Consider the following 16,517-nt stretch of genomic DNA (forward strand, 5'->3'; position numbering starts at 1 on the left):
AGAGAATGAGGTTTTCCACTCAGCAAGGCCACCACCTCAGCAGTAAGGGGTCTCCCTCAGATCAGTATTAGTAGTTATATGTATAGATACATCAGCATTTCAAAGGTGGTAGCAAAAGTGACTTGACCGAGTAGAACCTTGAAAGTCATGCACATCGTCTTCACGTTATCTTGCAGAATTGAGTCAGAGACAACAAAGTAAGATTCTCATATTAACATTTCAGCAACCTTCTAGTCCTCCTCTTTTCTCCCAAGGAACCCAACTCTTGAATATGCTGCCAAGAAGCAATGGGTATATAAGTTAGTCCCTCTCAGAGAACCCAATTCTTGAACATACTGCCAAGAAGTAATGGCATATAAGTGAGCATTGCTGCTTCTGGTGGACAGAGAAGGGCCAATGAGACAGTCTTTCCTCCCTAACTAGGGGTTAAGATCTAGCTCACTCACCCAACTAAAAACAAGAAAAATGTACCTAGAAGGTGCTGGTAACAGAGAATTTATTTAGTGTATTAAAATAAATAGAAAATTGTTTTCATGTATCTAAAATAAATGGTAATTTGAAAAACGTCAGTTCTCCAAAGGACTGAAACCTAGATTTAAATTACTTCATCCTAACTGAATTTAGGTGAATTTCTCCTAACCTTTATCCTTGTCTATCCCACTGCCCAAAACAAAGAATATATTATCTGGAGGAAAATCACACAATATCCGGAGCCTCGAGTCATCTCTAAAGTTTTGAATACACAATGTCTAGCATTCAACCAAAAATAAATAAATATATTGAAAGGCAAGAATTTACTGAAAACCACAAAAACCAAGGAAAAAAACAGGGAACATAAATAGAACCAAGAAGTGTAATGGAATTAACAAAAATGATTCTAAATTGTGATTAATATGTTCAAAAAATAAAAGTACAATATAGATAACTTTTTTAAAAGATGTAAAACTTTAAAATTAATGAATATAAATTTTTGATAAATGAAAAATAACATGTTTCAAGCCTTGGAAGACAGATGAACCTCCAGATATATGAAGAAGCTCAACAATCTCCAGAGTCAACCCAAAGAGGTCCCTTTATAATTACTGTCAAAAACCAAAGAAAAATGATGTTAAAAGCAGCAAGATAAAAATATCATGCTACATATAAGGGAATCTCCATTAAACTATCAGCAGATTTCTCAGTAGAAATCCTGCAGGCCAGGAGAGAATGGAATGATATATTCAAAGTGCTGATGCACAGAAAACTGCCAGCCAAAAATGCTATACACAGCAAAGCTGTCCTTCAGAAAAAAAGAAGAAATAAAGCCTTTCCCAGACAAGCAAAACTTTAGGGAATTCTTCACCACTAGAGCTGCTCTATAAGAAATGCTTAAGGGAGTTTTTCAAGTAGAAAAAAATAACATTACTAACATGCAAACATATAAAAGTACAAAATTCACTGGTAAAGGTAGATATACAATCAAATCCAGAATACCCCAATACTACTATGGCACTCTGCAAAAGATAGGTATTTATAACTCTAAGATGAAAGTTAAAATTCACAACAGTCAAAATAATGATGGCTACAATAAAGTATCAAGAAATATGTAAGCTAAAAAGATGTAAATTGTGACATCAAAAAATATTAACTGGTTGCACCCAACTCAGAAAAGTAAAAAAGAAATATATATAGTATGTATGTATACTATATATATACACACACACACACTATATATTTGTGTGTGTGTGTATATATATATAGTATACATACATACATATGTGGCTGAACGGATTAAAAAAAACAAAGCTCTACTAGTCACAATAGCAAAGATATGGAATCAATCTTGATACCTATCAGTGGTGAATTGGATAAAGAAAATGTGGTATATATACATCATAGAATACTATGCAGCCATAAAAACGAATGAAATTGGCCAGGCACAGTGACTCACACCTGTAATCCCAGCACTTTGAGAGGCCAAGGTGGGCAGATCACCTGAGGTCAGAATTTCAAAACTAGCCTGGCCAACATGGTGAAATGCTGTGTCTACTAAAAATACAAACATTAGCCAGGCTTGGTCGTGGGTACCTGTAATTCCACCTACTGGGGAAGCTGAGGCAGGAGAATTGCTTGAACCCAGGAGGTGGAGGTTTGTGAGATGACATTGTGCCACTACAGAAGCCTGGGTGACAGAGCAAGACTGCCTCAAAAACAAACAAACAAACAATGCAACTATGACCTTTGCAGCAATCTGGAATCAGTTGAAGGCCATTATCCTAAGCAAATTAATGTAGGAACAGAAAACCAAATGCCACATGTTCTCAGTTATAAGTGGGAACTAAACACTGAGTATACATGGACACAAAGAAGGGAACAATAGAAACCAGGGTATACTTGAGAGTGGAGGATGGAAGGAGGGTGAAAATTGAAAAACTACCTATCAGGTACTACGCTCACTACTTGAGTGATGAATTCATCTGTGCTCCAAACCCCAGTGACATGCAATTTACCCATGTAATAAAACTGCACATGTACCCCCTGAAGCTAAAATAAAAGTTGTAAGGAGAAAAAAAAAAAAAATAGACTCTCACTGTATGCTGCCCACAAGAGACATACTTTCACCTTAAGAATGCACATAGGCTTTCATCCCTCAAAGGGGATGAAAGAAGATATTCCATGCAAATAATAGCCAATAGAGGACAGGGACAATACTTATTCCAGACAGAAAAAACTTAACTCAAAAATTTTCACAAGAGACAAAGAAAGTCATTATTAAGGAGCTCAAGTCATTAAGAAGACATAGCAATTGTAAATATATGTTCTCTCAATATTGGAACACCTAAACATATAAAGCAAATATTAATTAATCAACATGAAGGTAAAAAATAAATACCAAAGCAATAATAGTAGGAGACTTCAATACCCCTCCTTCAAAAATGGAAAGACCAACCAGGAAGAAATTAATTACAAAATACTGGAATTGATCTGTGCTTTAGACAAAATGAACCTAATAGATAAATATAGAACGTTTTATCCAGTAGCACCAGTGTACGCATTCTTCTCTACTACTTATAGATCATTCTCCAGAATAGATCATATGGTAGGCCACAAAATACATCTTAACAAATTTTTAAAAAACTGAAGTCATATCAAGTATTGTTTCTGATCACAATGGTATGACACTAGAAATCAATAACAAGAGAGACTTTGGAAACTACAAACACATGCAAATTAAACAACATATTCCTCATCAATCAAGGAGTCAATAGAGAAATTAAAAAGGAAATTTAAAAATTTCTAGAGACAAATGAAAATGAAAACACAACCTACCAAAAGCTATGCGATAGAGCAAAGCAGTACTCAGAAGGAAGTTTATAGCAATGTTGAAATGCCTATTTCAAAAAAGAACAAAGATCTCAGATAAACGAATGTTGCACCTCAAGAAACAAGAAAAACAGGAACAAACTGAAACCAAAATTAGTAGACACAAAGAAATAGCGATGGTTAGAGAAGACATAAACAAAATAGAGACGTAAAAAATACAAAAGATCAATGAAACAGTTTGTTTGAAAAGGTAAACAAAATCAACAAGCCCCGAGTCTGCCTAAGGAGAAAAGAGAAAAGACTCAAATAAATAAAATTTCAGATGACTGTTGTTGGTGTATTGGAATGCTAGTGATTTTTGTATGTTGATTTTGTATCCTGAAACTTTGCTGAAATTGCTTATCAGCTTAATTTTTGGGCTAAGACTATGGGTTGTCTACATATAGAATCATGTCATCTGCAAAAAGGGATAATTTGACTTCCTCTCTTCCTATTTGAATGCTCTTTATTTCTTTCTCTTACATGATTGCTCTGGCCAGGACTTCCAATACTATGCTGGATACAAGTGGTGAGAGAGGGCATCCTTGTTGCCAGTTTTCAAGGGTAATCAATGTCATTAAAATGGCCATAGTGCCCAAAGCAATTTACAGATTCAATACTATTCTTATCAAATTACCCATGACATTCTTCATAGAACTAGAAAGAAACTATTTTAAAATTCACATGGAACCAAAAAGAAGCTGAATAGCCAAGGCAATCCTAAGCAAAAAGAACAGAGCTGGAGGTATCACGCTACCTGACTTCAAAGTATATTACAGGGCTACAGTAACCAAAACAGCATAAGACTGGTACAAAACCAGAAACAACGACCAATAAAACAGAATAGAGAGTTCAAAAATAAGGCCACACATGTACAACCATCTGATCTTCAACAAAGCTGACAAAAACAAACAATGAGGAAAGGACTCCCTGTTTAATAAATGGTGCTGGGATAACTGGCTAGCTATACAGAAGATTAAAACTGGATCGCTTCCTTACACTATATAAAATGGTGTAAATAAACTCAAAGTGCATTAAAGAATGAAATGTAAAACTCAAAATTAAAAACCCTGGAAGATGATCTAGGCAAAACCATTCTGGACATGGGAACTGGCAAAGATTTCATGATGAAGAACCAAAAACAATTGCAACAAATGGGATCTAATTAAAGTGAAGAGCTTCTGCACAGCAAAAGAAACTATCAACAGAGTAAACAATCTACAGAATGGGAGAAAATATTTGCAAACTATGCATCTGACAAAAGTCTAATATCTGGCTTCTGTAAAAACTTAAATTTATAAGAAAAAACAACCGCCTTAAAAACTGGGCAAAGGACATGAACAGACACTTTTCAAATGAAGACATACATGCAGTCAACAAGCATATGAAAACAAATTCAACATCACTGATCATTAGAGAAATGCAAATCAAAACCACAATGAGACACCGTCTCACACCAGTCAGAATGGATATTACTAAAAAGTCAAAAAATAACAGATGTTGGTGAGGTTGTGGAGAAAAAGGATGCTTATACACTGTTGGTGGGAGTATAAATCAGTTCAACCCTTGTGGAAAGCAGTGTGGCAATTCCTCAGAGAGATGAAAACAGAACTACTCTTCAACCCAGCAATCCCATTACTGGGTATATAGCTGAAGGAATATAAAATGTTCTATCAAAACGACACATGCACACGCACATAGTGTTGTAAAGAGTGCTCATTGGAGCGCTATTGTAAATAGCAGAGACATGGACACAACCTAAATGCCTATAAATGATAGACTGGATAAAGAACATGTGGTACACCATGGAATACTACGAAGTCATAAAAAAGAATGACATCATGTCTTTTGCAGGAACATGGATAGAGCTAGAAGACATTATCCTTAGCAAATTAATGCAGGAACAGAAAACCAAATACTGAATGCTCTCCCTTATAAGCAGGAGCTAAATGATGAGGACATATGGACACATAGAGGGGAACAACACACATTGGGGCCTTCCTGAGGGTGAAGGGAGAGGAGCAGAAAAAAATAACTATTGGGTACTAGGCTTAATACCCTGGTGATGAAATAATCTGTACATCCACCCCTTGTGACACAAGTTTACCTAAGAACAAACCTGCACATGTACCCCTGAACCTAAAGGGTTTTTTTTTAAGTACGTATTAGCTTCTGCAACAATATTGCATAATATATCACCCACAACTCAAAAAAACAAACACACACACACACAGATGAAAAAGGAGACATTACAACTGATACCACAGAAATACAAAGGATCATAAGAGAGCATTATGAACAATGATATGCAAACAAATTGGAAAACCTAGAAGAAATGGACAAATTCCTGGACAATTACAACCTACCAAGATTGAACCAGAAAAAAATAAACAATCTGAATAGACGAATCAATAACAGGCAGTGAGATTGAATCAGTAATAAAAAGTCTCCCATCAAAGAAAAGCCCAGGACCTGATGGTTTCACTACTGAACTCTACCAAACACTTAAAGAAGAATTAACACCACTTCTTCTCAAACTATTCCAGAATATCAAGGAGGAGGAAATTCTTCCAAACTAATTATATGAGGCCAGTGTTAATGTGATATCAAAATCAGACAAGGACATAACAAAAAATGTAAGCTTCAGGCCAATATCCCTAAAGAATATAGATGCAAAAATTTTCAACAAAATACTAGAAAATCAAATTTAACAGCATATTTAAAAGAGCATTCACCATAATAAATGGGATTCATTCCAGGGGTGCAAGGATGGTTCAACATATGCAAATTAATAAACATAATTTATCACATTAACAGAATGAGGGACGAAAACCATGTGATTATTCCAACGGAAACTGAAAAAAAATATTTGACAAATTCAACATCACTTTATGATAAAAACTTTCATCAAATTAGGCATAGAGGGTACATATGTCAACATAATAAAAGATATATGACAAACCCACAGCTAACATCATACTAATCACGGAAAATTGAAAGCTTTTTCTCTAAGATGTAGAACAAGAAAAGGATGCTACTATTCAACATAGTACTGGATGTTCTAGTCAGTGTAACTAGACAAAAAAAAAGAAAACAAAGGTATCCAAATTGGAAAGCAGGAAGTCAAATTGTCCTTGTTTGCAGATGACAAAATCTTATATATAGAAAACCCTAAAGGCTCCATCAAAACACTGTTAGAACTGATAAACAAATTTAGTAAAGTTGCAGAATACAAAACCAACATACAAAAATTAGTAGCATTTATATATGCCAACAGTAAACAATCTGAAAAAAAAATCCCATTTCCAATAGCCACAATAAAAATAAGATGCGTAAGAATAAATTTAACCAAGGAAACGAAAGATCTCTACACTAAAAACTGTAAAACATTGATGAAAGACATTGAAGAAAACAAAAACAAATGTAAAGATATTCCCATGTTCATGGATTGGAAGAATTTATATTTTAAAATGCCCATACTACCCAAAGCAATCTACAAATTCAGGACAATCCTTATCCAAAAAAAAAAAAAAAAAAAAAAGACAATCTTCACAGAAATAGAAAAGAAAATCCTAAAACTACTATGAAATCACAAAAGACCTCAAATCATCACACAATCTTTAGCAAAAACAACGAAACTGGAGGCATCACACTACCTGACTTCAAAATATACCACAAAGCTATAGTAACTAAAACAGCATGGTACTGGCATAACAGCAGACATATAAACCAATTGAACAGAAAAGCAAGCCCAGAAAGAAATCCATACATCCATATCCAACCAGTTTTGGAGAAAAGTGTCAAGAACAAACACTTTGGGAAGAAGAGTCTCTTCAATAAATGGTGCTGGGAAAATTGGATATCTACATTCAGAAGAATAAAACTAGATGCCCTATTTCTCATCATATTAAAAAAACTCAAAATGGATTAAACACTTTAATGGAAGACCTAAAACTATGAAACTCCTAGAAAAAAAAAAAAAAAAAAAACCAGAACATAGGGGAAATGCTTCATGACATTGACCTGGTTAAGAATTTTTTGGATAAAAACTCAAAAGCACAAGCACAAAACCCAAAAATAGACAAATGGAATTACATCAAACTAAAAAGCTTCTTCACAGCAAAACAAACAAGCAAACAAAAAATCAATTGAGTAAAGAAACAACAGAATGGGAGAAAGTATTTGCAAACCATACATCTCACAAGGAAGTATTACCCAGAATATACAAGAAAGGCAAAGAACTCAATAACAAAACAACAAATAATACAATCAAAAATGGGCCATACTCAAATCAAATCTAATAGCTTTAAAATGCATATATTGCTAAAGAGAAACACAGAAAAATAATTACCTAAGCACTATTGTAAGAAGTTATGAAAAGAAAGGTTAACTAAGCTCTCAATAAAGTAAAATAAAGAATATAGTAAAGGTAAGATTATAAATTAAGAAAATAGAAAATGATATAAAATAGAGATGATCACCAAAGTTGAACTGATTTTTTGAGATGACTAATAAAATTGATCAATTCCAGGTAAAATAGATTAAGAAAAAACAGAAGGCATACCCGAACAACATCAGGAAAAAGAGAAATCCCTACAGAATCTGTTAAAGAGTTAATAAGATTATTACTAAAAAAATATTGTGACAATAAAGTTTACAACTTAGATGAAATATAAATTCCTAGAAAATAAGCATACCAAAATTGACAGAAGAAAAATAAAAGTCTGAACATTCTTAAGTTTTTAAATAAAATGTAACCTATAATTTTAAAACTCACCCTTAAAACCAAACAAAAAAGAAACAAACAAAAATGCTACCAACCCAAATCGTTTTGCTAATGAATTGTATCAAGTAGAACTAACAGTAATCTCATGTAAAATGCTCCTGAGACCAAAAATAAGGAAATACTCTCTAACTTGTTTTAAGGCCAACATAACCTTAATATCCAAACCTGACAAAGACCTGATAATAAAATAAAGTTATAGATAAAACTCTCTAATGAACATAGATGTTAATAATCCTAAACAAGATAAATTTATGTACAAACTCAACAAAATAATGGGGAGATACATATATATATATCTCAAAACACATGTCAAAAATCTTTATAGTAGAATTATTAGTAAAAGTCCCAAAAAGAAAACAACCCCAAATGTCTATCAATGGTAAAATAGTTTAAGAAATTTTGGTATATTCCTTAGCAACCTGAACTTAGTCATAAATAAACGGCTAACATACAACCAAGTTGGATTTATCCTAAGAATGTGAAGTTAGTTTGATATTGGAAAACCAACTGACAAAATTCACATATTAACAGAGAAAAGGAAAAAATGATCTTCTCAATGAATACAGAAAATGTATTTGATAAACGTACATAATATCCACATCATCCAGGCCATAATCCAGAATTATTCAATCTATGAAAACCAGAAGACTATGATCAATTCTCAAGGGAAAAGACAATCAATAAAGTCCAACCGCAAATTGACCCAGAAAGTTGTAAGTATGAGATAAAGATTGTAAACTGGTTTTTATAACTATGTTCCATGCAATAACGAAAAATACACTCATAATTAATGAAAAGATAGAAACTCTCTGCAGAGAAAGACAAAATACCAAAATGAAATTTTTAAAAAGGAACCCAACGGAAATTCTAGAACTGAAAATAGAACATTGGAAATTAAAAATGCACAGAAAAGTCTGACTAGCAGAATAGAGAATATGAAGACATTTTCGGATAAAGGACAACTCAGAGAATCTGTCACCAGCAAACCTGTACTCTAAGAAGTGATAAATTGAGTTATTCAGTTGGCAGGGAAATGATGCCAAAGGGAAATGAATGAAGAACATCAAAAATGATAAACATCTTGGTAAATATATTATTGCATTTTTTATACACATACAGTTTGGCCACTTAAACATTTACTGTTACACAATTTTAAAAGTGGAAAAACTGTTAAGATTATGTATTCATGGCTGGGCACGGTGGCTCACGCCTGTAATCCCAGCATTTGGGAGGCCAAGGCAGGTGGATCACGAGGTCAGGAGTTCAAGACTAGCCTGGTCAACATGGTGAAACCCTGTCTCTACTAAAAACTACAAAAAATTAGCCAGGCGTGGTGACACGCACCTGTGGTCCCGGTTACTCGGGAGGCTGAGGCAGGAAGAATGGCTTGAACCTGGGAGGTGGAGGTTGCAGTGAGCCACAATTGCGTCACTGCACTCCAGCCTGGGCAACAGGGTGAGACTCTGTCTCAAAAAATAAATAAATAAAATAAAATAAAATAAGATTATATGTTCATTACAACCACCTCACGTTACAGATGAAATATCTGAGGCTCAGAAAGGAAGTGAGTGCCCTGCTCAAGGCCATAAAGCAAGTTGATGTCTCCAGTAAAGCCTGGCATTTGTACTCTCCTTCTCCTGCTTCTTTAATCCCTCAGCACCAACTCCAGACACATTGCAGATCCAGTACTGACTGCATCAGCAACACGTCCTTAACTTCTCTGTATTTGTTTTATAATGTGTAAAACGGATATAATGATGGTACTTACCTAACATGGTTCTCATGAGTACTTAAAATTAAAATATATTTAGTACTTTGAACACTTCCTGCACATAGTAGGTGCCATATGTCTAACCATGACAGTGTCTGCTGCCCGCATTTTGTCAGGCCTGCTACATCTCCCTGTTGACATATTCCAATAGGAAAAAGAAAGGGTCAAAATGGAATACCGTTTGAAAGAAAAGAAGATCACAGACTGGAAATTTCATTTACTCTTGCCCCACTAACTATTGTTCTATTTTAATGTGAGAGCTTATGAGGGAAGATATAGATGAAAAGAGCAAGAGCCATTCTTTATATTGAAATCATTGGCAGAGGCAGACATTCTGAAATAAAAATAAAGCAGGAAGGCTATGAATGCTTAGGATAAAAACTGAAATAAGAAAAATTTTCTTTGATAAACAAAATGGAATTTAGATAACATGGTATTTCATTAGCTATTCACTGATCACAGAAGAAAAATACATGACCTCAACATAAGCTGTCACTTAACCATTAGTGACCAGAACCCAATAAAACGTTCTATATTTCTAATTTTTCAGATCTAGTTATTATGGCACAATAAGAGTGCCCCAATATGAACTGACATAGATGGCAAATAATTAAAAATAAGGCATGTTTTATCTCACACATGGTTAACATTCTTTTTTTTTTTTTTTTTTGAGAGGGAGTCTCGCGCTGTCGCCCGGGCTGGAGTGCAGTGGCCGGATCTCAGCTCACTGCAAGCTCCGCCTCCCGGGTTTACGCCATTCTCCTGCCTCAGCCTCCCGACTAGCTGGGACTACAGGCGCCCACCACCTCGCCCGGCTATTTTTTTGTATATTTTTAGTAGAGACGGGGGTTTCACTGTGTTAGCCAGGATGGTCTCGATCTCCTGACCTCGTGATCCGCCCGTCTCGGCCTCCCAAAGTGCTGGGATTACAGGCTTGAGCCACCGCGCCCGGCCATAACATTCTTAATAAAATACCTATAATGGGAAAGAGATGTAATTGTAATTAAGCATGAAGGCAGTGATATCATCATATGCCCCAAGAGATAAGTAAGCAGAACATGTCAAATAAAATAGTATCAGTAAGTATTTCAGGGAAGGGTGGGCATTTCATTTTACAACAGATTTCTTAGATACAGAAGACCAGAACATTCACAGAATTACCCCATTATTCTATTTAAAGCCACAGAGTTGTTACTGATATTACTAGTCTGCTTACCATTTCTTCAACATAAGGGTAAAGCATGTCTCCAAAGCATTCTGTGGCTTCAATTGGGAGCTGTGCTGGCAAATTGTCAATGGAACACATCAGGATCCCCGAGCCTTCAACACTAAGAGAAGCAATGTGGTTTATTCAGAAGCACAAAACATTATTTGTAAGTTCTGACTTTTCCAGATGTCTACTTCGTTATATTTGCTTCATTATCATTTGTAATTTTGTATAAAAGTACATGCAAAAATAAACAAAACGTTTCAAACCAAACATTTTCCTTCTTCAGCAACCCATCTACCATTTAAATATATGTGTGTGTGTGTCTTTGTGTGTGTGTGTGTGTGTTCAAATTTGCATGTTTTTTAACCTAATTTTAGTATATTTGAGTATATCTCTCCAAATTTTCATAGCTTCATAAAGATGTAAAATATTAAGCATTTTAGAGTAGTATATCTATGTAACTAAGTGAGGAATATCATCTAACAACTTTAGCAAACTCACCTGTCATGAATAATATGCTGGTCTGCATCATACATGCAAAAGGGACGCTCTATTGTTGTACACTCAGTCATAAACTCTATAGACCCTCCTGTGTCAGCTGAAATGTCACATATTGCCACAAGTCTGAAAATAACATCAATACTTAGATGAGAGGATGAAATTCTGAAGTCTCCAACAAGACTAAAAAAAAGGAGTTCAGAACAATTTTCAGCATGGATCCTAAATATTTCCCAGGCTTTTGGGGTCTTTTTCCTATAGCTCATTCTTCAGGACTCTGCACTGTTCTGTGATACAGAGAATCTTCCCAGTATGAGTTTTACTCTCCACACACAAAAAAAAAAAAAGAAAGAAAAGAAAAGAAAAAAGGAAATAAAAGCACAACATTGCTTTCCTAGAAAAATCATTAAGAGACTAAAGTTAACATAGTTAGCTATCCCTAAATAACTCAGAAAGGTTCAATTATGCTACCTCCACCCTGCTTAGTACTGTATAGTTTTACATGTGGTTACACAGAAATCTCTGGAATTATGAACAAAAGTCTCAGTCCAGTATTCAAAAGGTTGACTCTAATTTTTCTGCCCAATCTCCAATTACCACTTGCATACATGAACCAATGCAGAGCTAGACTGACACATTCAGTACCCTAAATATGCTTTGGTAGCTCCATATTTATTAAGCACCAATTCTTTCACTTGGAATTCTTGTTCTCCTCAGTCCTCCCTTTAAGGTTTGCTGAGCTCAATGCTTCTGCTTTCTTCTAAACCCCAGTGATGTTGTTGCTCCTAGCATTCCTTTGGCATTTACTTGATGCCAGTTACATGCCTAGAAAAGCAAACGTATCTTTTACTCTTCCACAAATATTTAGTCATTAATTCATTCAATATTTAATAATTTTTGCAATGCCTATTATATATCAGGCAACATACTAGGTGCTTACCGCCAAGAGAAACAGACCCCCTATCCTTAAGGAGATTAAGTTCTAGGAAGAGGGAGAAAAATAATAAACACGAGAAAATAAATGAGGAATTTCAAAACAAAAAACAGAGTACCAGACTAGAGATAGAGATGAGAATGGAGGAGTAAGAGAAGACTTCTCTGAGGAAATAGTTTCAGAGCGGCATGGGGCATCACAGAAGGCAAAAGAAGAGTGTTTCAACAACTGGGGATGGGCTGAGCATGGTGGCTCATGCCTATAATCCCAGCACCTTGGGAGGCCAAGGCAGGAGGTCTGCTTGGGACCCAGAGATTTAGACCAGCCTGGGAAACATAACAAGACCCCATCTCTGAAAATAAATATATACAATACAATTTTTTTAAAAAGAAGGAAGGATGGTTAACAGTGTCGACTACTGCCAAGAGGTCAAGAAAGATAAGGCAGAGAAGTAGTCATTAGAAATCAAGTCCTGTGATATGTGGGGACATTACATTCTTTGATCCTCTAATAATGGAAGCAGCTGGTCAAAACTACCATTGTTGCTGAAGTAGAGTCCTTACTTGTGTGGTAATGAAGGGCAGCCTTCCACACCAGCAGCTGAGAACTTGCCTGGAGCCAGGAGACTCTGAGCATCTTGGCGGGTTAGGAGGCGAGGAGTGTTTTGTTCCCAGTAGATTCCATTAATTAAGCAAGTTGTATAGGGTGCAATCTGTAATGCAAGTTCCAGGTTCAAGAAAATAGAAAAATAACCTATTTTAATATAGTATAGTGAAAGAGAGCTATCAGGAAAGTCTATGAGAAATAATTAAATGTAACTTCTAATTGATTTTCTTATTGTCCATGTCAGTGTCCATCTTTTGAGGCAAAGATAATAAATAGCCACCCAGATTTCAGTGTAGAATTACCCCATGACAGAGCAATATATGACTATAAATACATTATTGGCTGAGCCCAGTGACTCACGCCTATAATCCCAGCACTTTGGGAGGCCGAGGCGGGTGGATCACGAGGTCAGGAGATCGAGACCATCCTGGTTAACATGGTGAAATCCCGTCTCTACTAAAAATACAAAAAATTAGCCAGGTGTGGTGGCGGGCACCTGTAGTCCTAGTTACTCAGGAGGCTGAGGCAGGAGAATGGCGTGAACCCGGGAGGCGGAGCTTGCAGTGAACTGAGATTGCGCCACTGAACTCCAGCCTGGGAGACAGAGAGACTTCGTCTCAAAAAAAAAAAAAAAAAAAATTTCATTATTATGTTCATTCTATAATGTATTGCATGCCAAAGAAAAATGAAAGGACAAAAACAAAACAAAACAAACAAAAAACAGTGGACCTAAAATTATATTTCCAGCTCTACTAGCAGTAGGGTATGACCTAAATCATGCTACCTCAACTTCCCTGGGCTCTATTTTTCTTACCTGCCAGATGGGGATAATACACACCCCATTCCTCAAAGGAATGCTGTGAAGATTAAATCGGATAACATCTGTAAGCTCTATGGAGCAATATGCTACATACATGCATACATGGCAACTAGGTCAGTATCAGTTTTAGGATGTGTCCAATCACCAATACTTCGGTGATTGGGGAAATGAAAAGGAATAAAGATTTCTTAGATTCAAAATTTTTCAGTTGGAAACTACGTTCATAATTTTTCTTCTTCAAACATCTCAAGCAGAAGGTAAGAGTTCTCTCTAACATGCCCTGCATGATATAAGGACTAAACTTCATACCAGAATCTGAAAATGCTATGTTGGTCAAACATATTTAAAATTATTGAAAGCATTCTTTTTCACAATAAATGCATGCCTTTTTTGTTTTATCTATTTTTTGGTTTGTTAGTTTATCTGGGGGAAGATTGTCGCATGGCCAATGACTATAGAACACACAAATATATTTTATTTCTTAAAAGATAAAGCCAGTGTGTCCCATCCAAGGATTTGATTTGTAAGTATAATAGCTTTTTCATACAGTGGGGGTGGTCTGCACTTATGTAGGCACACTATTTCACCCTCACTCCCCGTAAACAATGGCATGCATTTCAGGATTGCTGGTTGAGATTATGGTTGTAATTTGTGGCCATGTTGAGACCAAACGTCATAGGCTCTGCCCACAGTGCTAACTAGTCCAGGATAAACATAGAAAACAGTAACCCACAGGAAATGGCTTAGAGCTATTGGTCACATGCAGACCTGAAGCAGAAATGGAGACAGTGAAACAAAGAGTATATCCACAGAAACCACCAAAAGCACAAAGCAAGACTACTCCAAATACCCCTAAAAGATGATAGCTCCAAAGGCCAACTCATGGTACCCAAAGGACTCACAACAGGAAAACCGAAAGCCAATGTATAATTTATAATTTCTCTCCTTGAAAATTGCCTACCTACACTGTATCATAAGCAACCAACTTAAAAGCTGAACATGATACTCACATCAGTATTAAAACGACTTATGTAGCGCTCAGGATGTTTGTCATACTCTGCAGGATCATACACACCATCTGTTTTCCTGACAAGATGATGATGACGACTTAACACCGTCCCATACACTTTTCTGAGGTCTTGCAAAGGAGAAAGAAATCAGTAAAGTGGGTGACAAATAATGAAAATTTATGGTGATAAAATATAACACAGACTGTTAAAAACATTAAAAGTTAGTCATCCCCCGTCCCTTACCTCCAGTTTGGGAAACTTCTTTTAATTCATGGGGCTCCACATATTCACAAGGTAGCTCATTAAAGATTGCTTGGGCTCCCTACAAATAACACACGAGTAAAAATCCAAACATCAATAGAAAAAGAACCAACATGGTTTCCTGCAAAGATCTAATCATTTTCCCAACAATTATACAGCTCCACTTGCCTTCCCTACAACCAGGACTGCAACACAGAAATATAGATGAGCTGCTTACAACAAGTCTGCTAGCTAGTTTTTATTCCTGTTTGAACAGCACACTTAGAAGGGGCTTTAATTTTTTTCTTTTTTATTAAGCTACTCAGTATCAATAAGAGTGTTTAGAAATGAGGGCAAAAATATTTCCATTTATTTTAGATCCATTGCAGAAATTATTCCAAATGGGGAAACTATATTCCCTACAAAAGAAATAATCGGATGCTTACCTCACAATATAATATGAATGATATCCTATTTGTAAAATATTTTCTTTGAAGAAGGAATTATTTTACAATTACAAGTTTCTATAGGAGACTACAAACACATTCTTAAAACCACCAGAGAAGGAAGAAATTATGAATTCCAGTCTTAAATGAATTTTCCTAACATCTTTTTTGCAAAACTCCAAGTAGTCTTAAAAAATGGACATCGTGAGGTCACTTTCAAACTCATGGACGTTTTGGTGATAGAGGTAAAACAGATCACCCTCAGAACATACCTTTACACTATTAACAATGAATTATCTTATTTATTTTATTTTATTTTGAGATGGAGTCTCGCTCCGTCACCCAGGCTGGAGTGCAGTGGTGCGATCTCGGCTCACTGCAACCTTTGCCTCCCGGGTTCAAGCGATTCTCCTGCCTCAGCCTCTTTAGTAGCTGGGATTATGGGTGTGCACCACCAGGCCTGGTTAATTTTTGTATTTTTGGTGTAGATGGTGTTTTACCATATTGGCCAGGTTGGCCTCAAACTCCTGACCTCAGGTGATCCGCCTGCCTCAGCCTCCCAAAGTACGGGGATTATAGGCGTGAGCCACCATGCCTGGCCAAATTATCTCTTTTAAAAAAGGAAAAAGAAAGGAAGAAAAAGTATTCCAAGACTCAGATAGCTAGCAATAAACTAAAAACTGTATGTGTGCATGTATGTGTGTATAGATATACACACATATACACTTACACATACACACACACACGCACACACATATACACACACACATACATACACACACACACACATATTTGGATCATTACTACTTTTCACTATGAGAAAAATACGTTGGTAAGAAAAGTGCCAAAAAAAG

General features: G+C 35.8%; 1 protein-coding gene across 1 annotated transcript in view; it reads right to left on the reverse strand.

The window, feature by feature from the left end:
* Positions 1-16,517, reverse strand: part of AASS (aminoadipate-semialdehyde synthase) — a 67,897-nt gene that overhangs the window by 26,034 nt on the left and 25,346 nt on the right. The window contains exons 7-11 of the mRNA XM_025381198.1: positions 15,221-15,299; positions 14,978-15,105; positions 13,105-13,253; positions 11,611-11,733; positions 11,116-11,227 (exon numbers count right to left, since the gene is read on the reverse strand). Of these exons, the coding sequence (XP_025236983.1) occupies positions 11,116-11,227; positions 11,611-11,733; positions 13,105-13,253; positions 14,978-15,105; positions 15,221-15,299 (591 nt within the window). The remainder of the gene's footprint in view (positions 1-11,115; positions 11,228-11,610; positions 11,734-13,104; positions 13,254-14,977; positions 15,106-15,220; positions 15,300-16,517) is intronic.

Source organism: Theropithecus gelada, chromosome 3 (assembly GCF_003255815.1).
Source record: "Theropithecus gelada isolate Dixy chromosome 3, Tgel_1.0, whole genome shotgun sequence".
Lineage (NCBI taxonomy): Eukaryota > Metazoa > Chordata > Mammalia > Primates > Cercopithecidae > Theropithecus > Theropithecus gelada.